The sequence below is a fragment of the Chlamydomonas reinhardtii genome, chromosome 10, assembly GCF_000002595.2.
Source record: "Chlamydomonas reinhardtii strain CC-503 cw92 mt+ chromosome 10, whole genome shotgun sequence".
NCBI classification, from domain to species: Eukaryota; Viridiplantae; Chlorophyta; class Chlorophyceae; order Chlamydomonadales; family Chlamydomonadaceae; genus Chlamydomonas; species Chlamydomonas reinhardtii.
Window position 1 is genome coordinate 5,729,830 of NC_057013.1, and position 21,384 is coordinate 5,751,213.

The 21,384-nt window shown below is 68.4% G+C and overlaps 1 protein-coding gene across 1 annotated transcript; it reads left to right on the plus strand.

Moving 5' to 3' along the window:
- The first annotated feature begins 1,000 nt into the window (after positions 1 to 1,000).
- Positions 1,001 to 21,304, plus strand: CHLRE_10g461000v5 (uncharacterized protein). The gene is made up of 24 exons (XM_043067152.1): positions 1,001 to 1,586; positions 1,957 to 2,076; positions 2,333 to 2,572; positions 2,920 to 3,178; positions 3,439 to 5,893; positions 6,098 to 6,221; positions 6,588 to 6,887; positions 7,018 to 7,112; positions 7,325 to 8,012; positions 8,263 to 8,731; positions 8,944 to 9,619; positions 9,866 to 10,204; positions 10,478 to 10,661; positions 11,023 to 11,155; positions 12,079 to 12,226; positions 12,570 to 12,770; positions 13,235 to 13,696; positions 14,233 to 15,550; positions 16,061 to 16,309; positions 16,964 to 17,440; positions 17,680 to 17,892; positions 18,236 to 18,442; positions 18,963 to 19,274; positions 19,451 to 21,304. Exons 1-24 carry the CDS (start codon positions 1,491 to 1,493, stop codon positions 20,855 to 20,857), a joined length of 11,172 nt encoding a protein of 3,723 aa, XP_042920549.1. The 5' UTR covers positions 1,001 to 1,490; the 3' UTR covers positions 20,858 to 21,304.
- The last annotated feature ends 80 nt before the right edge of the window (positions 21,305 to 21,384 follow it).

A 21,384-nucleotide genomic window follows, 5' to 3' on the forward strand; every position in this document is an offset into this window, starting at 1 on the left:
AGGGGTGGATAGTCGAGCACGAGGGGGCGGGGCGCGGGGGAGGTGGCGGGGAGCGCGGCGTGGGGGCTGGGAGTGCAGGCGGTGGAGCTGGGGGTGCTGGGGCTGGGGCTGGCTGTAGGCGCGGGCGTGGGAGCTGCGGCGACGGCGGGGTGGTCGGAGGCGGGGGCGGATGGGGCGGGGGGCATGATGGCGGGCTGGGCGGCGGCCGCCGCAGTCGCCACTTGGGAGGCGGCGTTGCGCAGCGCGGGTGATGGGCAGAGGGGGGAAGGTCGGGCAACGGGGTTGACGAAGCGGGCGGGCGTGGGGCAGGTGTTGAAGGGGGCGGCGGCGGTGGCCGGCGCCGCGGGCGGCGTGTGCGGCGGCGCCGTGGGGGTGCCGGTGGTGCTGGCGGGGCCGGGGCTGAGGTGGAAAATGGAGCAGAAGGCCAGCACCATCGTGAGCAGGCCGGCGGCGCCGAGGCGGGGCACCATGCGACGGCGCAGGTTCCGCTGTGTGGCCAGTACACGTTCATACAGCGTGGTCGGGTTGTTCTCGGCGTGCTGGAGGTCCGCCGGGTGTGAAGCACGCGGAGGCGGCCGACGGATCAGGGAGCGCACTGCATGAATCCGAGTGGCGCAGTCGCGGGCGCCCGTATAGACGGCGCGGCGGGCGGCGCGCTGGGCGCTATTGTTGGCCATGGTGGGGCGCACTGGTGTACTGCGGGAAGGGCTGATGCTGCGGGGGCTGCGCGTAGCCGAACGGGGGGTACGCGATGATCGCCATTCCTATACCAGCCTCTTTTCACCTGCACACGCCTGCACACGCCCAAGACGCGGCGCAAGCGCGCAGGCTGAGGAGCCGGCTGGTGTCTAGGTAGCGGTCCGCGGTGGGGCTGGCAGGGCATGCGTTGCGGCATGACAAGTAGTGCGGCTGTTGACAACTGTGCTACGTCTGGCTGCGGTTGGCTCTGCTGTGGCATCGCGACTGCTAGATAGGCACCTGGTTTGGCTATGTGCCTGTGGAAACCGACCCCGGCTATGTCCGGGCGATGAGGTTGTTCGGCCTCAGACTGTGGAGGGGCTCAGCCCCTTTTCCCGTGACCGGGGAACACTTGTCACCTGCACACGCCTCCTCGCTCAGCACGTCTCAGCACTTTAACACCGTACGTTGCGTCAGGTTGCGTCCCCTGTCACTTGACTCCCTTAGGTGCACGCCCCATGGATCGCATGGCGGTCCGCTAGTGTACTCGGGCCGCAGGGGAAAGCGCGTGCCGCACAAACCCTGTGCCGCCATCGCAAACGCATTATGTTTTATACGGCGGCGTGTCACAACATACTTGTTACATAGTATTAGCTGCTTGGCCCTGAAGTGCATAAGCGCACGAGAAATAACCAAACTTGTTCGTCAGCAGACGCGCTTTGCAAGACTTACTTTACTTCGATGACAAGCAGCAATTAATTGGCCGTAAGGCCAATCTTTAAACAGACAGCTTGATAAGCTGTGCAGCGAGAATGTCCGATTCTGAGGAGGACTACCGGCCAACGGCGCCCAGTGCGCCCCGCGTCAAGCGATTTCGTTTTAAGACATTTGCAGAGCGCGTGAAGGAGGTGGGCGCGCTTATCAGCCGGCGGCGCCGGAACAGGGCTTTGCCAAGGGCGGGCCATGTTAATGCAAATGAGTTCATACAAGTTTGTAGTTGGAGGGTATCACTATAGCATTCGAGTTGTATGCATGCATGGGCATGTTGCTGGCGGTCGAGCAACTGCATTTCCGACGCCGCCAGCGTCAGCTCGCCGCCACATTTCGGGCCCCCCCAAACCCTGCAACATGGTTGACCGTGTTGCACATGTTAACTTGCGGCGATGAACCCGGGTTCAGCCCCTCCTCAGCGATGCCACGGGTCTGCGCCCGGCCCCCGACCGCTGACCTTCCGTTTCCCCCTCCTTTTCCCTTTCCCCATTGCCTCGTCTCGCGTAGGTCGAGGTCGATGTGTACCGCAGTCGCGCGGCCGTCAAGGCCGAGCCCACCGGCGGCTCCTGGCTGGCGGACGCGCTCACGCAGTGGCGAGAGCTCAACAGCGCCTCACACTTCCTGCAGGTGCGCGGGCCGGAGGGCGGGGCCGGTGATCAGGGCTAGGGCTGGGGGTCAAGGTGGAAGCGCACAGCTGTGAAGATGGTGTGCGACGGGGGCTCAGTCATGGAGGACACGGTTGCCTCCGGCCCACCAAGACCTTCGTGCCGGGCTTACGCGCTGTCCTATCCCTTGCAGCCTTGCTGTCCTGGCCCTGCCCCCTATTCCCTTTCCGCCTCCCACAACCCGCCCCGCCCGGCCCCCTGCCGCCACCCCCACGCAGGCCGCCGCGGAGGTCCAGAACCTGTGCCAGACGCTGCCGCAGCTGCTGCACCACCGCGAGGCCGTGGCGCGCATCCTGATGGGCGCGCTGGAGCCGGCGGCGCGGCTATCGCTGCCGGCGCTGCTGGCGCTGACGGCGGCGCTAGCACGCGACCTGCAGCAGGAGTTCCTGCCGCTGCTGCCGCGGCTGGTGCGGCGGCTGGTGGCGCTGCTGGACGGGGGCGCGGAGCGGGAGCCCGAGGTGCGGGGGCCCGGGGATAGGGGGGGCTAGTCGGCGGGGGGAAGTCGGCGGGGAGCGGGGGGGCGGGGCGTTGCAAGGATGTTTGGAAAAGGTACAAGGGGGAAGGGGGTGCGGCCGCTGGGATGCCCAAGTGCGGCCGTCGGGGTGGGGGATGGGGTTAAGTGTGGGTGGTGTAGTTGCATTGGCTCCTGGATTGGGGAATAGGAGATACCGTGCATGCCTGCCAGCGGCCAAGCACGCTGCGCCTCCGCCTGCGCCTCTGCCTCTGCCGCCCCATCGTGCTTCCTCTCCGCTCACTCCCTCCCTCCCCTACCTCCCCTCCCTCCGCTCCTCCCTCCCTCCTGCAGTCCCTGGAGGCTGTATTCACGGCCGTGTCCGCCATCTTCAAGCACCTGGTCCGCCACCTGGCCGCCGACCTGCCGGCGGCACTGCGCGTGTCGGCGCCGCTGCGCTACCACTCAGCCGACTACGTGCGCCAGTTCGCGGCGCAGGCCGTGGGCTTCCTGCTGCGCGCCGCGCCCACGCCGGCAGCGCTGCGCGCGGGCGTGCGGACGGTGCTGGCGGAGCAGGCGGCGCGGCCCAGCCCCGAGCGCACGGACGGAGCGGGTGAGGGCGGGGAGGTGGGAGGTGGGAGGTGGGAGGGTGGAGGTGGGGTTTTCTGCCCGGGCCCAACGAAATAGGTTCCCAGTTGGGGAGGTGGGGGGTGCTGCTGGGGGAGCTGCTGCTGTGGCCATGCTGACGTTGCGAGCAGCCCAAAGCGGCGGACCTCCGCATTTGCTCCGCATGGGTCAGCCCTCCCCTTCCTCCCCGCATGCGAACGCTTCCCTGACTACGCAGCCCTGCCATTGTCTCCCCCAACCGCACAGGCCTGGTGCTGGCCGAGGCGATCCTCAGCGTCAACCACGGCCTGCACAGCCGCGCGCCGCAGGTGCTACAGCTGCTGCTCAAGGAGGACCTGCTACAGCCGTCTGACCTGCGGCCCGCCGGCGCCGCGCCCGCCACTCCCGCTGCTGCTGCTACTGCCGCCGACGCCGCGGCCACCGGCAAGCAGAAGAAGAAAGGCGCGGCGGCGGCGGCGGCGGCTGCAGCCGCCACTCCCGCTGCCTCTGCCGACGCAGACGCCGCCGCAGACGCCGGACGGCGGCCCCCTGTGACGCAGGAGCAGCTGCGGGCGCGGGCGGCGGCGGTGGCGCGCGTGGCGCTGGCGCGGCTGCTGACGCACCTGCGCCGCGGCCGCGGCTGCGAGCTGTGGCAGGCCTTGCTGACAGAGACCAACACCAGGTACAAGGCCTTTGAAGCCCTGGCGGCGCCCGCCGCCACCTCGGGCGCCGGCGGCGCGGCGAGGCTGTCGCCGGCGGCGGCCGCCGCCGGTCGCAGCCTGGGCCGCAGCCTGACGCTGGTGTCTGACGCAGTGGACTACTACCGCGGCAGTCGGGTGGAGTCGTACAGCCCGATCCTGGAGCTGCTGGGGCGGCTGATGCGGCCGCCCACCTGGCTGCCCACCTCCCTGGGGGCGGCGGCGGCGGCGGCAGGGGCGGCGGGTGGCGCAGGAGGAGACCAGGCGTCGCCGGGGAGTGCCAGTGGCAGCGGGCTGACGTCAGCTAGCCCCAGCCCCACGCCCAGCCCGCGCCCCAGCACCGGGGGCCAGGGTCAGGGACACGGGCCCGGGCGGGATGAGGCGGCGGGCGACGACGACGAGGAGGAGGAGGAGGAGGCGGGCGTGGGGTCCCTTTACGACGTGTCGCTGTCGGCATGTGTGCTGGAGCTGGTGCGGGGTGTCATCCACGGCCACCTCAAGACGGTGGGCGCCAGCGAGGGACTGGCGGCGTTGGGCGGCCGCTGCGCCGGCGCCGCCTGGGCGCCCTGCTTCAGCCGGCCGCCGGCGGCGGAGGCGCTGCCCTTCATCAAGGCGCTCATGGTGTGGCCGGCGGGCGTGGACGTGGCGCGCGTGTTTGGGCCGCAGATGATGGGGTGCCTGGGCCGCATCGTCATGAGCAGCGAGGGCGGCGGCGCCAGCGCCGGCAGCGGGAGCAGCGGAAAGGGCAAGAGCGGCAGCGGTGGGGGCCAGCCGGATGGCGGCGACGGCGCGTTCTACGCCGGCGCGGCGCTGCTACTGCTGCGTGACTTGTGCGAGCTGCTACAGCCGTCCGGGTCGGGCGCGGCGGCGGCGGCGGCGGGGCCGTCGGGGCTGCCGCTGCTGCTGACGGCGCAGCCGCACGGCGTGAAGCTGGCGGCGCACGTGCGCGCCATGGCGCTGGAGTGGCAGCCGCCGGCAGTAGCAGCTGCTGCCACTGGTGCTACAGCCGGCGCAGGGGAAGGAGGGGCCGCGGAGCGCCGCCGGCACGCGGCGGCCTGGGCAGCGGTGTCGCTGCTGCCGCATGCGTGTGAGAGCACGGCCCAGGCGGTGGCGGCGTGCGAGCACGTGCTGCAAGTCGCAACAGCTGCGCTGCAGAAGCAAAGCCCAGCGGCAGCAGCAGCTGCTGCTGCTGCTGCAGCGGCGGCGGCGGCGCCGGATGCTGACGGCGCCGGCGGCGACGCGGACGGTCTCAGCGGCCTGCTGCTGCTTCGTGCTACAGCCACGGAGATGCTGTCAGACCTTCTGCAGCGGCAGCAGGCTGCTACAGCTGGCGGCGCGGGGTCGGCTGTAGCCGCCGCCGGCCTCTCCTCGGGCCTGGTGTCTGCCGCGGAGGCGGCGCTGCAGTGGGTGCTGGACTGCTGCGGCGAGCCGGCAGTAGCAGCTGCGGAGGCGGAGGCGGGCGGCGACAAGGACAAGGACAAGGACGCGCGGCGCGCGCAGCGGCGGCAGGAGCACGCGCAGCAGCGGCAGGAGGCGGCGGGCTCCAGCGGCGCCGACTTCGCCTCTATCCGCGCCGCGGGCACCCTGCTCGGTGCCGTCCGCACCGCCCTGGATTCCGCCACCTCCTCCGCCGCCGCCGCCGCGTCTTCCGCACCCTCCTACATGGGCGCCGGCGCCGCGGTGTCCGCCGCCCGCGCGCTGCTCTCCACCGCCCGCCTGCAAGCCGTCCTGCCGCGGCTGGCGCCGCTGCTCGCCGCCGAGTCGCAGCCGCAGCGCGCCGCCGTGCTGCGCCTGCTGTGCTGCTTCGAGCAGCCCCAGCTCACCGGCTTGGGCGCAGACGCCAAGGACCCGACGTCGGAGACGCCGGCGTCTGCCGCCAAGCGCGACGCCGCCGCGGCAGCCGCGCCCAAGTGCGACCTGCTGACGGTGCTTCACGGCATCAACAGCCAGCCGCCCAGCATTGAGAGCGGCCGGCGCTGGAACGTGGCGCTGGGGCGGCTGCGGACCTATCTGGAGTACAGCAGGTGCGCTTGTGTGTGTAGGGTGTGTTTGCATGTGTAGGCGCAACTTTCAATTGATGCAAGAGTGGTTGGGGTAGTGGTGCGAAATGGATAGGATGTCCAAGCCTGTTTGGGATCGGGCATCGTGGGTGTGACGCCGGCAGTCGACGCCGCGGCCGGTCGCTCAACTAACTCATGGCGCCGCGCATTGCGGCCTGCACGACGCAGGATCCCGGAGTTCCTGGTTCCGGCCCTGGTGTACGGCATGGTGGGGGTGCTGTACATCCGCTTCAGCCCGCTGTGGGGGCCCGCCAGCGAGGCGCTGGCCGTGGCGCTGCAGTACAGGGCCAAGGTGGGTGAGGGCCGGGGGATGGGGTGGGGTGGGAAGGGGTGGTGGGTGAGGGCAGGGGGCGGGGTGGGGAGGGTTGGTGGGAGAGGGCAGGGGTGGGGTACCTAGATACCAGCCCAAACTAAAGCGAACCCAATCCAAAAGAGCGAAGCGAAGGTGGGGTGGGTAAGGTGGATCAATGGGTCCTTCGCAGATAGTCAAGTCATTGCACATGACGCAAACGCCGTCACCGAGTGCTCATAATCCATTACCAGGAACTGTCTTTAGCCATTCTGCTCTCATCGTCACGTAATGCTCACCAAACGTTTCCATGAACGTTTTAGCCAGTCTGTGGGTCTCTGAGATTGGAGTCCCTCCCCTCGCTCGCAGGTGTCCTGGCCCATCGTGTTTGCCTTTCTCAGCTCCTCCCAGCAGCTGCTGCTCTCAGGCGACTTCCCACACGCCGCCGCCGCCACCAGCGCGCGCGCGCACGGCGGCGACAGGGCCGGCGGCGGCCGGGGCGGCGGCAAGGCTGGTTTCAAGGGCGGGCGGCGGCGCAGCTTTGCGTCCGTGTCTGCGGCGGTGCACTCAGAGCCGGTGGCTCAGGAGCGGCCTGTGTCTCAGGACGCGGGAGTGATTGAGGCGCTGGAAGACCGCTACAACAACGCTGCGGTAGCCGGCACACCCGAGGTGGGGCGCCGCGCTGGCACTGGCTGGGGCTGGGGGTGGCGTTTCCTGCGGTGACTGCGTGTTTCAGGGTTTCACGTAGCCCGGCTAATCCCTCTGCCCCCATCATCTGTGTTGTGTTTCGCGCACGCAGGCCGCCGGCGGCGTGACGGACCCGCAGAACCGGCTCAGCCACGTGCTACGCGCCATGGCCAAGGCGCCGCACGACATCATCGAGCAGTTCTCCAGGTGCGTTTGCGTTTGCGTGCGTGCGTGTGTTGCATGTGTTGGGTGTGTGCGTGTGTGCGTGTGGAAAACGGGATACGGGACGTGCGTGCGTGCGCATGTGGGCGGCTGAGTTGAAGGTGGTTCTGGCATGGGTACGGAATGGCAGCTCGCGCGGCCTTGTTGACTTTCGGCGCGCAACCAACTAACTTCCTCGATCTCCTGTGCTGCTGCAGGGACTGGGCGCCGCTGTTCATTCAGTACACGGCCGCACGCGGCTCCTATTTCGACGACGGAGAGGGCGACGTAGAGGCGGCTGTGGCGGCGGCGCGCGCCGCCGCGGCGGCGGCCGCGCACGCGGCAGCGGCCGAGGCCATCGCAGACAAGGCGGCGGTGGAGCGGCCGGCGAAGAAGGCCCGCCGTGGCGGTGAGGCCGACGATGCGGCAGCGGTGGAGGAGCGACGCAAGTCGAACGCCGCCGCCTCCACCAGCGCAGACGCCGCCGCGGCAGCGGCAACGCCTGCCAAGGGCCGCGGCAAGGGCAAGAAGGGCGCTGGCGACGCGTCTGCCTCCACGCCCGCGGCCCCGGCCCCCGCCCCCGCTCTGCCCTCCACCTCCGCCTCCGCTCCCGCCTCCGCTCCGCCCGCCACCGCCTCCGCTACCGTGTCCGTGCTGTCGCGCATCGGCGGCAAGACCTGGCGCGCGGGCCTGCTGGACTGGCTCAAGCTCCTGTCGGGTCTGAAGGGCGTGCGCGGTCTGCACCGCTGCGAGGAGCTGCAGCGCGCCGTAGCCAGCCACCTGCTTGAGCCGGACGCGGGCGTGCAGGGCGCGGCGCTCAAGTGCCTGCGGCCCTGGCGGCTGCGCTGGTTGCCGGTGGAAATGGCGGACCGGCTGGCGCGGCTGGTCGACGACAACACGCTGCGGGTGAGGCGGGGAGGCGGGCTGGAGGGGGGCTGGGGCAGAGGTCGGGGAAAGGGCTGCGGAAGGGTTGAGGGGTGAGGAGCCGAGCGTTGCGGCCCCACCTGTTCATGGGACACTGCGCCTGCCACAGCTCACCATGATATACACACACAAACACGCACACAACCCCCCCTACACTTCCGTCGCGTCGATGCTCGATCCTGAGCACACGCCCTCTCCCTCCCGCCTCCTCGCCCCGCGCCCCACTGCGCAGGAGGAGCTGGCCGTGTTCCCTCTGGCGCCCGACGCCGACCAGGGAGTGGGCGAGGAGGCGCGGCCCGGCCTGGTGCCGCTGCTGGTGCGCCTGCTGTTTCCCAAGATGCGCAAGCGCTCTGGCCGCCTGGGCGGCCGCGGCGCGCCCGGCTCCGCGCGCGCCGCCATTCTCAACTTCCTAGCCAACCTCCGCCCCGCCGAGCTGCGGCCGTTGCTGGAGCTGCTGCTGGAGCCAATGGCGATGGCTTTTGTGGAGCCGCCGGCGGCCGTGGCGGCGGCGGCGGCGCCGCGGCCCGGCGGCGCGGCGGCGGAGGCGGAGGCGGCGGAGCTGGACCGGTTCCGGCTGCTGCCGCCGCCGAGGTGGAGTGCGGCGATGCTGGGTCGCGGCGTGGGCTGGTGGCTGGCGGCGGTGGAGCAGGCGGCGCTAGACGCATTGCCGCCGCGGCGCAAGATTGGCTTCCTCAACGCCTGTGAGTTGTTACGTCTTGTGTTGCCCAGATGCGCCGTGTGGTGTGTAGGACTCGTTTACTTCAACGGAGTGTCCAATGTAATCACAAGCTTATGAATTGCATTACATGCTGGCGTCGTACCCATGAAAGCCCCTCACATCAGTCACTCCGCAACCTATCAACCAACCCCCCAACCAACCCACCAACCAACCCAACTAACCTATAAACCGCAGTTGAGGACCTGCTGACGCACCTGGGCCACGGCGTGGAGCCCTTCCTGCCCACCCTCACCGCCATCACCCTGCGGCTGCTCGCCACAGCCACAGCCGCCATCAGCGCAGACCAGGCGGCGGCGGCCGCAGAGGCGGAGGCGGATGTGGCGGCGGAGGAGGCGGAGCGCGCGGCCAAGGCCAGCGCCAAGAAGGGCCCCGGCTACGGCAAGGGCCGGCCTGGCGCTGGTGCTGCGGCTGGTGCTGGTGTTGCTGGCGGGCAGGCGGAGGACGGGCAGGGTGGGGTCCAGGTGGAGGAGAGTGACGCAATGCAGGTGGACGGCGGCGCAGATGCCGATGCCGCTACCGGTGCTGGCACCGGCAAGGACGCAAAGCAGAAGAAGTCAATAGTAAAGGAGGCCGCCCGCGAAGCCGGCGCAGAAGACGCGGATAGGGAGGCTGCCGGCGAGGAGGGTGAGGGTGAGGAAGAGGAGGATGAGGATGAGGAGGCAATGGCGGCGGCGCGCGCACCCGCGGAGCGGCACCGTGAGGTCCGTTCGGCGGCGCTGCGGCTGCTGGCGCAGGTGTGGCTGCGCTTCCCCGCTACGCCGGTGCTGGACCTGAACGAGGTGTGGCCGGTGTTCATGCCCGCGGTGCAGCCGCTGCTGGGGCGGCTGCAGTTCGAGGCGGCGGCGTCCAAGTGAGTGCACGCCTGGCCGACCAGCCACGAGCTGACACAGGAATGCTGGTGTAGGAATTACGCTTGTCAACTGTGGCGGCTGAAATGCAAATGGCTGAGTTTGCTGCTGTGTGTGCAATTTCACACCCTATTCTTGCAACCCCAGCTCCGCTGCCTTCATAGTGTCCTGTTTGCCCATGCGCCAGAACCAACTAAACCAACCCTGGCGTACCACCTTGTCACGATTGCCGCCGTGCCTTGACGCAGAGAGCCGCCGCTGCTGGAGTGCGTGCTGTCCCTGTCACTCAGCCCCGGACTGGCGCGAGTGCTGGGAGACCTGCCCTCCGTGCCAGACGCCTCTCTGTCGCTGGTGCGGCCAGCCGGCACGTCTGCAGCCACCGCGGCCGCGCTGGCGGCGGCGGCGCGCGGCGAGGCGGCGGCGGTGGAGGCGTCGGCGGAGGCGGACGCGGCGGCGGAGGCGGCCATAGCGGCGATGGAGGCTGCGGCGGGGCCCAAGGCGGAGTGGCAGCTGCGCGGGCAGGGCAGTGCGCTGGTGAAGGCAGTAGTGGGCATGCTGTGCCTGCCGCGCTGCACCGAGGTCGTGCGGTGAGTGCGCTGGCTGCTGCGGGCTGCTGCAGGGCTTATAGATGAGGGCTTGGGGTAGCTTGGGAGTATGCCGCCGCATTTCTACTTGACATCCGACCTGTCTCACTAACCCCCTGTGCCGCCCACACCTGAGGCCTCATTCAGCACGCCTACCTGCCGGCCTGCAACCCCGCCCACCCTACTGACCTGTGCCACACCCGTCTTCCACGGACGGCTCCTCGCCCCTCGCCCCTCCCCCCTTCTTAATTACTCATGAATGTAACCCCCTCACAGCGCCACTGTGCTTGACGTGCTGGACTCGGTGCTGGGCTGCGGCGAGGCGCTGCTGCGGCGCGTGCTGCTGCCCTGGCTGGCGGACGTCCTCACGGCACTGCACACAGCCATTGCGCAGTCGTGGGAGGGAGGCGGAGGCGGCGAAGCAGGAGCAGGAGGAGGCGCGGCAGCCGGCCGCAACCGGGTGAGGAGAAGTGGCGTCTGGAGGGGTGTTACGTATACCGTGTGTGTGTGTGTGTGTGTGTGTGTGTGTGTGTCGTGTGTGGGTTTTGCCGTCACTGGTTTTGGTGATACTGCGCGATCTGAGGGGGGGGGGGGGTTGTAAATACCAGCCCAAACTAAACCAAAACCAACGGGGGCACGATGCGACTTGCCCGCTCCGGGTGCTCCACCGCGGGGCGTGAGGCCTTTTTTCCATAGTCATGCCGCCTGCCTCCAATCTCCTTTCCTGCCTTTTCCTCGCCCAACACTGGCCCAGCCGCTGACCTTGTGCTTGCTGCGTGTGTTCTTCTTTTGCTCTTCCTATTTTGCGCGCCAATGCACAGGGCCGGCGGCGGCCTCCCACCTCCACCGCGCACCGCGAGTTGGGCATCCTGGAGCGGCTGGGCGGCTTCGTGTCTGACCCGCACCTGGCGTCACGCCTGGCGGACAGCCTGGTAGCGCTGCTGGCGCAGGCCGGTAAGCAGCAGAGCCAGGGCCTACCGAGTACCGGGCGTGTGTGTTTGTTGAGGGGCGGGTGGCTTGGAATGACGGCTGGGGCACGCGGCGGGCACTCGAGAGTGGAGGCCTGGGTGCAGGTGGGGACGGGTTTGGGCAAGCATTCTTAAATTGGGCTATGCTGCCTGGGAAGGTGGGCCGGGAGGCGCGAGCAAGAGGGGCACGGGTGCATAACGGGCAGGGGCGGGGCTGGAATGGGCTGGGTTGGGCATGCATGCAGCACGCCGCACGCCGACGGTGATGATCCCCAATCTTATTTCACCGTCGACAGAATTGAGACGTGTTGATAACCATTCCTACACCGAAGCTCCTTCTGAGTTGGCACTTTGGGCTTTGACACTTTACACACGCATGCGCATTCGTGACTCCCCTGGGCGGTGATGATTTCTAACCTTATTTCACCGTCGACAGAATTGAGACGTGTTGATAACCATTCCTACACCGAAGCTCCTTCTGATGCCCTATCTTGACATCACGTGTTGCATGGACGCCGTCGCACAGCACGCACGCTGCAGCATCATGCATATGGTCCCCTGGGCGGTGATGATTCCCAATCTTATTTCACCGTCGACAGAATTGAGACGTGTTGATAACCATTCCTACACCGAAGCTCCTTCTGATGCCCTATCTTGACATCACCTGTTGCATGGACGCCGTCGCACAGCACGCACGCTGCAGCATCATGCATATGGTCGCCTGGGCGGTGATGATTCCCAATCTTATTTCACCGTCGACAGAATGAGACGTGTTGATAACCATTCCTACACCGAAGCTCCTTCTGATGCCCTCCGCTGACATCGCATGACAACCACGCCGCCTGCCCCTGCACGGCCCGGTCTGGTACCCATCTAAAACTTAACACACACATATACACACGCACACAGGCGCTCGCAGCCTGCGGCAGCGCTCCACCTCCAAGAAGGCGGCTGCGGGCCGGTTGGACGAGTGCGGCGTGGGCCGGGCGCTGGGCGCGATGGCGGCGCTGTGGCGCAAGCTGACGCCCGGGCAGCTGGACAAGGCGGATGTGGAGCGGTGGGTGGCGGCGTGCCGTGCCGTATTGCTGTGTTTGGGCTGGAGGGAGGGGCAGGGGCCCGTGTGTCTTGTACTGGGGAGTCTGCCGTACCGGTATTATTTTGTTCTGGCTGGAGGTCAGGGGCGGGTGTCTTGTACTGGGAAATAGTGGTGGTGTAATGGCGGTGTGTCGTCATGGTGTCGTCTTGGTGTTGTAGTGGGCAGTGGGTTGGCTGACTCGCCTGCCTCACAGCCAACAACCACCACCCTCCTCTACCCTTACCCACCTGAACCAGTGCTCCTCGCTCCCACCCTCCCCCTCTAACCAATCATGATTGCCACCCGCACCCATCCGCTCCCGCAGCTACTGCGAGTCCATGTCCATGTGGGCCATCCGCCTCAACACCCGCGACGCGCGCGCCTCGCTGGCCGCCGCCTACGGCGCGGTGGCGGCGCTGCTGCCGGCGCTGCAGCCCACCGCGGCGCTGCTGGCGGAGCTGACGTCCTGGGCGGCGGCCAGCCTGGACGAGGTGGACTACGACCGCCGCATGGCCGCCTACAGCCGGTGGGTGCGGGAGGGGGTGGGTGCGCGGGAGGGGGTGCGGGAGGGGGGCGCGGGAGGGGGGCGCGGGAGGGGGTGCGGGAGGGGGGTGCCGGAGGGGGGTGCGGGAGGGGGGTGCGGGAGGGGGGTTGCGGGAGGGGGGCGCGGGAGGGGGTGCGGGCGTGGGGTGCGGGCGTGGGAGGGGCTTGCGGGAGGGGGTGGGTGTGCGGGAGGGTGTGCGGGGGGGGGGGGCGGGCGGGAGGGGGTGCGGGAGGGGGTTGCGGGCGTGGGTTCCGTGGGTTCGAGCGTGGTAGGAAAATTAGTCCCCCTTGTCCCTTACACACCTCACTTGTGCCTTTCTTGCGCCACATTCAAACCCTCATACGCTCAACCCGCTCCTCCTCGCCCGCTCCTCCTCACCCGCTCCTCCCCACCCGCTCCTCTCCCACCCCTCCTCCCCACCCGCTCCTCCCTCCCCACGCACACAGGCTGACGCCCGAGGCCTGGTCCGGCATGGGCCGCCTGCAGGCGCTGCCGCTGGCGCTGGCGGCTCTTCACGACCTGCGCAACGCCACAGACCTGGCCCTCCGCCAGGCCGCCGCCACCTCCCTCGCCGCCCTCATCACCGCGCTCGCCGCCCTCGACGCCTCCACCTCCTCCTCCTCCGCCCCCACCACCACAACCTCCGCCACCACCACAACCGCCGCCACCGATGCAGCCGACGACGCCGACGCGCCGGACAGCCTTCTCCGCCTCATCGGCCGCGTGCTGTTCCCGCAGCTCAAGACGCAGCTGGGGCACCCCAGCCTGGCGGTGCGGCAGGAGCACCTGGCGCTGCTGCGGCTGCTGGCGGAGGCGCTGCCGCGCCGCTTCCCGGACCTGGCGGCGCTGCTGAGTTCCGACCCCGAGACCGACTTCTTCAACAACGTGGCGCACCTGCAGAGCCACAGGTGGGTGGGGGTTGCGGGAGTGGGGGGAGGGGGAGAGGGCGATGGAAAGGGAAAGGGGAAGTCTGACACTTGTAGTTACAGGCTGGGGTAGTGGGGTATTGGAGTCCGGTTACCGCGGAGAAGAGGCGCGAATGTTAAGGATGGTGCATCCTGGTGTACCAAGTTGTGTGTCGCTTCCTGCTGGCGGTTATGGTCATCGGTTATTCAGTTAAAGGACACAAGATCGAGACCAGCAGTTGACAAGCCCATGCGCACGTACCTGCAATTACAAGGCGATGATGCAGAATTTACCGTGACGACGGGATGTGATCCGTTACACAAATGAAAATCAAAATCTCTGATGCCTTCCAACACGACTGCACGAAATGCACTCCGGATTCGCCTTGCAAGTGCCTATCATATCATTTACGAGGCACTGTACGCATCTCTCCCCTATCCCACCAACGTCCTCCACACACCACACACACGCATGTACACACACACACAATAACACACGCTCTCCTCTACCTCTCCACCCCATCCTCCACCGACCGCAGGCGCGTGCGTGCGCTGGCCAAGCTCACCAAGCTCATCCGCCAACAGATCGACGCCCAAGCCCCCTCCTCCACCTCCGCCTCCGCCTCCGACGCCCCTGCCCCCACCACTGCCGACCGCCCGCTGCTCGGCCGCGTGCTGATGGACGTGGTCGTTCCCCTCCTGCAGCAATTCATCCAGGAGGCTGCAGGCCTCGGCGGCGCCGACGTCAGCCGCGCCCACGACAAGAAGCAGACGGACCTGGACAAGGAGGCCAACGTCACGGACGCCGCCGTCGGCGCGCTGGGCGCGGTGGCGGCGCTGCTGCGCTGGCCGCAGTACGAACAGCTGCTCAACCAGTTCATGCGCATGATGAAGGGCCGGCCCGCCAAGCCGCTCATCCGCGCCGTGTGCGCCATCATCGACAACTTCCACTTCCCGCTGCCCGCCTCCGACGAGGAGGAGCCCGGCGGCGGCGGAGCCGCCGCCACCGCCGCCGGCCCTGGCGCCGCGGCGCCAGCCGCCGCGACTGGCGCCGCGAAGCGGCCGCACGCCGACGGCGAGGAGGAGGATGATGAGGACGAGGAGGAGGATGAGGCGGCGGCGGCGGCCGCCGTCGCTGCGGCGGCGGCGGACGCGGAGGCGGAGGCGCGCGCCGTGCAGCGCAGTCTGCTGGTGCGCATCCTGCCCGCGCTGCACGAGCAGCTGGTGGACAAGGGCCGCCGCGGCGAGGACGAGGAACTCAACCAGAGCATCCGCGCGCCCGTGGCGCTGGCGCTGGTCAAGCTGCTCAAGCTGCTGCCGCCCGCCGCCGAGCGCGCGGAGCTGCCGCGCGCGCTGCAGGGCGTCACGAACCTGCTGCGCGCGCGGCTGCAACGCATCCGCGACGACGCGCGTGCGGTGCTGGTGTCAATGATGGCGGAGCTGGGACCGCGCTACCTGCCGTACGCGTGCCACGTGCTGCGTGCCTCGCTGCCCGACCGGGGCTTCACGGCGCACGTGATCGGGTTTACGTTGCACGCCGTGCTGGAGGCTGTGGTGGGCGTGGCGATGCGCGGGCAGAGCGCGGCGGCGGCCGCGGCGGCGGCGGTGGCGGCGGCGGACAAGGAGGACGACGAGGAGGGCGGCGGCGGCGCCGGCAAGGGCGGGGCCAAGGCCGGCTATGATGTGGAGGAGATTGTGGAGGGTGAGGAGGCGCCGGAGGAGGCGGGCGCCGGCGGCGCGGGGGCTGTGGCGGTGGTGGAGGAGGCGGAGGAGCCGGAGCCGCAGGGGCCGGTGGGCGTGCTGGACGAGTCGCTGGAGCTGTGCTTGCCCCTCATCGAGGCGGACCTGTTCGGACACGTGAGTGCTCAGATGGGTGGGCGGGTGAGGGGAGGGTGTGTGGGGTGGCGCGGGTGGGTGTGGAGGGTGGGGATGGTTTGGGCGGATGGGGTGTAGGGTTGGTTGTGGCAGGGTTTGGACGCAGGTGGCTTCGGGCGAGCTGGGTGCCATCAGGGAGTAAGGGGTAATCAGGAAAGGAGTCGAATGCTACTCTGCACGTCGCCGTCGCCCTGCACCTGCATCTGGCTGGTGATGATCAACCATAACTGCAACAATCATACACGGGGCCCGGCCTGCTAGCTGGAGGCCCCTGCTGACATCCTACCACCAAGTCTGAGGCCAGACACCCTACCATGCCTTCGCTCACATCCCTCGCACACCCTTGCTGCTCACCCAACGCACCTGCACCTCTCCCTCCCCTCTGCACCCCAACCCAACCCAACCCCAGCCACCACCACCAGCCAACCTCCTGCCTCCCTTTCCCTCCCTCTCCCCCTCCCGCCCCCCACACGCGCCCCTCACAATCCTCAGGTCTCAGAGGCCAAGGAGGTCTCCAACTTCGCCAACCAGTACAAGGAGGCCAAGCGCTGCCGAGCTAACGACGCCTACCAACTGCTCGCCACCGGCATCACCTTTGGAACGCACATGCGCATCCTGCTGTCCACCGTCACCAGCAAGCTCGCCTACGCGGGGCAGCCCGGCATGCGAGCCAAGCTGACGCTGCTGCTGCAGTACGCGGCGCGCGGCGTGCGTGTCAACCCCACCGCCGGGCCCAAGCAGGTGAGGGCGCTGGTGCGGGCGGGCTGGGCGGGTGCAGGTGGGCCGGGCGGGCCGGGAGGCGCGAGCAAGAGGGGCATGGGTGCATAACGGGCAGGGGCGGGGCTGGAATGGGCTGGGTTGGGCATGCATGCAGCACGCCGCACGCCGACGGTGATGATTCCCAATCTTATTTCACCGTCGACAGAACTGAGACGTGTTGATAACCATTCCTACACCGAAGCTCCTTCTGAGTTGGCACTTTGGGCTTTGGCACTTCGCGCACGCATGCGCATTCGTGACTCCCCTGGGCGGTGATGATCTCTAACCTTATTTCACCGTCGACAGAATTGAGACGTGTTGATAACCATTCCTACACCGAAGCTCCTTCTGATGCCCTGTCTTGACATCACGTGTTGCATGCACGCCGTCGCACAGCACGCACGCTGCAGCATCATGCATACGGTCGCCTGGGCGGTGATGATTCCCAATTTTATTTCACCGTCGACAGAACTGAGACGTGTTGATAACCATTCCTACACCGAAGCTCCTTCTGATGCCCTCCGCTGACATCGCATGACAACCACGCCGCATGCCCCTGCACGGCCCGATCTGGTACCCGTCTGTAAAACTTTTACAAGGCACACCTTTGCCTTTCCACCCCGACTCCCCAAACAGATCATGGCTCTGTGTGTGGGCCTCATGGAGGGCTGCCTCACACGCGAGGAGGCCGCACGCGCACGCGCCAAGGCCGCCGTCGGCGCCGCCGGCTCCGGCGCCGCCGGCCTGGCGCCCGCCGCCGCCGCCATCGTCGCCGCCGCCGCCAAATCCGAATCCGAGGCCGACCGAGCCGCGCTCCACGAGACCCTGGTCCTGGAGTTCTGCCTCACGCTCCTCCACTCCGCCGTGCGCCGCGGCGTGCTCGCCGGTGCCCGCCGCTCGCCGGAGCTTCTGCAGCTCCTGGATCCCGCGCTGCCGCTGCTGGTGCGGGCGCTGCGCAGCCGCCACGCGGGCTGCGTGAGCCTGGCTCTGCGCACGCTGAGTGCGGTGGTGGGGCTGCCGCTGCCCGGCATGGCGGAGGCGGCGCCGGAGGCGGGGCGGGCGCTGAGCGCGCTGCTGAAGAAGGTCCCCAACACCCGGCACCCCATTGCGCAGGTGTGTGGGTGTGGGGGTCGGTTGGTTTTGCGGGAGCGGAGGGGAGGCTTGTTTGCGCCGGTCCCATGCGGGTTCGGCGTGGGTTCAGGGCACATGTCACATATGGCAACTGGCAAATGGACGCCTTCCTCCCACACCTTCTGCTTAACCTGTATCCCTGACCCTTATTGTTTACCGTCTACCGCTTTCTTAGCTAATCCTGAATGCAACCCCCCTCCTTACAATCCGCCACCTGCCAGGACTGCTTCCGGCTGCTTGCGGCGCTGCTGCGCGACTGCGCCGCCTACAGCCCCACCACCGCGCAGCTGCGCTTCCTGCTGCGCTGGGCCTTTGAGGACCTGGGTGAGGCGGGCAGCCAGCCCACCAGCTTCGCGCTGCTGCGCGCGCTGCTGGGGCGGCGGGTGGTGCTGCCAGAGGTGTACGACGTCATGGAGCGGGTGCAGCAGATCATGGTGAGAGCGTGTGTGTGGGGGGGGGGGGGGATCATGAATACGTCAAGGAGCGGGTGCAGCAGATCATGGTGGGCACGGGGTTCAAGTGGAGCGTGGGATATAAAAGTGTGTTTCCCGAGGACGGACGGAGTTGGCAGTGGGTTGGATGGGTTGGGTTGGGTGGGTGCGTAGGTGGGTTACAACTTCCCGTGGGTTAGTTCGTGAGTATATGCAGGGAGCGCCGCCGCAGCCGCGGGTCGTTTCATGTTTGCCGGAGCGGCGCCTGTTCGGCCAGTTGTGTTTTGACGTCTGCAACCCTCGCTCACCCTCTTACCCTCCCCCCTGTCGCCTCCCCCCGCCACAGGTCCGCTCCCAGTCCGCCGCCGTGCGCTCCTGCTGCGGCGCCGCGCTGCTGGCCTTCCTGCTCGACTTCCCGCTGGGTCCGGCGCGGCTCAAGAGCCACGTGGGCTTCCTGCTGGCCAACCTGGAGTACGAGTACGAGAGCGGGCGGCTGGCGGCGCTGGACATGCTGGGGCAGGTGGTGGCCAAGTTCCCGTCCGAGTTGCTGCAGGTGGGAGGAGGAGTGGGGCAGGAGGTGGGGGGAGGGAGGGGAGGGGAGGGGGGGAGGGGAGGAGAGGAGAGGGGAGAGGGGCGGGGAGAGGGGCGGGGAGAGGGGATGCGGGTGGCAGAGGCGCATGGCGGGTTGGGGTTGTGCATGTGTGGGATATATATTTGTTATGTGCGAAGTGGGAGGATGGGCGCATGCACGGCATTGCGGTGTCTGGCTGTTGATGATCAACCATAACTGCAACAATCATACACGGGGCCCGGCCTGCTAGCTGGAGACCCCTGCTGACATCCTACCACCAAGTCTGAGGCCAGACACCCTACCATGCCTTCGCACACATCCCTCGCACACCCGTGCTGCTCACCCAACGCACCTACATGTCGCTCTACAGCGCTACCCTCACACAAAAACCATGCACACCCACCGTTCACCTCACTCAATCCACGACATTATCTCCTCCTCCCAACCCCTCCTCCTAATTCCTCATGCCTGCAACCCTCACTACCACCACTCCCAACCACAGGCCCAGTCCGACCTACTGCTGATGCCGCTGGTGGTGCGGATGGTGAACGACTCCTCCTCCAAGGCCCGGGCCGCCGCCGGCGACGTGCTTCGTTCGCTGCTGTCCCGACTGGAGCCGCCGCAGATGGACCGCGCCTTCGCCTACTGCCGTGCCTGGCTGGAGCGCGGCGGCGGACAGAGCGGCGGCGCCGACGCGGCGCTGCGGCGCGCGGCGGCGCAGACGCTGGGCTTTGTGGCGGAGGCGGAGGCGGGCCGCTTCGGGCGGCGGCTGGGCGAGGTGGCGCCGGCGCTGCTGCGCATCCTGCAGCGGCAGGTGGGGCACTGCTGACCCTGTGACCGCCCTTCACCGCTCACACATGTGTGCACGAAAATCCCAACCACTATCTTGAGCAACCATGGTTTTCAGGTTACATACCGACTGCTGCATCTCAATGACCATGTTTAGCACCGTAACTAAAAGCTATCTCTTGTTCCCGGCCGACCACACAGGCCGCCACCAGCGAGGGCGACGACGACGCCGGCCCCTCGCACGACGACGAGTCCGCCGCCTCCGATACCGCTTGCCCCGGCTGGCAGGAGGCCTACTACGGCCTGCTACTGCTGGAGAAGGTGGCCGCGGCGCCCGGCGCCGGCTCCGCCGCGCTGGCCTGGCCCGCGCCCGGCGCCGCCGCCCCCGCGGTCGCGGGGGCGCTGGAGCTTGCGCCGGAGCTGTGGCGCGCCACCTGCCGCCTGCTGCTGCATCGGCACATGTGGGTGCGCAAGGCCGCGGCGCGGCTGGTGGGTCACGGGCTAGCCTCGCCGCGCGTGTCCGGCGGCTTGCTGGCACCCCGCGCCACCGCCGCCGCCGCCGCCGGCAAGGCGGCGGCGGCAGCGGCGGCAGCGGCGGCAGCCGCCGCCAAGGGTGGTAAGGCGGCGCTGCCGCGTGAGCCCAGCCCGGCGGGCGAGCTGGCGTTTGCGTTCTTCCTGCAGCTGGAGTGCGATGCGGCGGATGAGGCGACCTGCCTGCAGGCCGTCAAGTGCCTGGTCAACCTGGCCGTGCGGCTGCAGGCGGAGACGGAGGCGGCGGCGGGCGCGAACGGCGCTGGCGCAAACGGCGTGAAGAAGGCCAAGGCTGCGAACGGCGTCGCTGCTGAGGGTGCGGAGGAGGACGACGATGAGGCCGGCGAGGGCGAGGAGGCGGAGGAGGCGGAGGAGCAGCAGCAGGACGAGGAGGAGGCGGAGGCCGAGGCCGCCGCCGCTGCGGCGGCGGTGGACGACGCAGTCGACGACGATGGCGACGACGCGAGCATGGCAGACCAAGTCGCCACACGCGCCTTCACGCTGCGTGGCCTAGTGCGGCGCATCGCCCGCCTCGCCGACGACGCGCGCTGGCACCGCGTGCGCCAGCGCGCCGCCGCGCTGCGCTGGACCGCCGCCGCCGCCAGCGCCCTGGGCCCCGCCGGCATTGCGCCGCACCTGCCCGTGCTCCTCCGCCCCCTCTACCGCATCTCCGAGGCCGTGGCCACCAAGGCCGCCATCGCGGGCTCGTTGAGCACAGCCGCGGCGGCGGCGGCCGCCGCCACCGGCAGCCGCCTGCCAGACGAGATCCGCGCGCTGAGCGAGGAAGTGATGGCCCACCTCCGCGGCCTGGTGGGCAGCGAGGTGCTGCTGTCGGCCTACAACGCGGCGCGCGAGCACGTGCGCAGCGCGCGGTCGGAGCGCAAGCGGCGCAGCGCGGTGCGCGGCGCGGTGGACCCGGCGGCGGCGGCGGCGGCGCGGCTGCGGCACGGCGCGCGCAAGACGGAAGGGCGCAAGCGGAAGATGGAGATGATGAAGCGGGAGCGCGGCGCGGGGGGAGGCAGGGGCGGCCGGCGCGGGCGGGGCGGCGCGGGAGGCTTCAAGCGGCCGCGGGCGTAAGGAATGGACATTGTGTGTGGGAGTGTGTGTTTGTGTGTGGTGGGGGTACTTTAATCCAATCGCAACGTTTTTAGTATCAACTGCACCGCGCGGGAGAATTGCTGCAGCGGCGTTGAACACGTACGCATGAGCGTGCCGCAGAAGAATCTCGGCAAGGTTTGCAACAATAGTACAGCTTCTGGCAGGGTGCACCCCTGGCTTCGGGTCTCGTCTCTGCGAGTGAGGCAGGATGAGACTGTGCGGCATCTGCCATGGACTGGTGGATACAGGCGCCTCGAGCGCGACCAGGTTAGCGCGCTGGAGCACTGGATGAGAAGTTAAAGTTATGAGGTGTGCGGCGGACTTCAACTGCCGTAACGCAACTGCACTGTGCAGGCGGAGGACACTGCGTGTTCTCCATTCTTCCTGGGAACTGTCCCCATGCGTGTCGTGTAACACAACTTGGCACCGCTTGAACTCCTTTGAAGGCCTTTCAGGATTGTTCGTTGACAAGACAAAGGCGACCCCCCGGCCCCCACCCCCTTCAC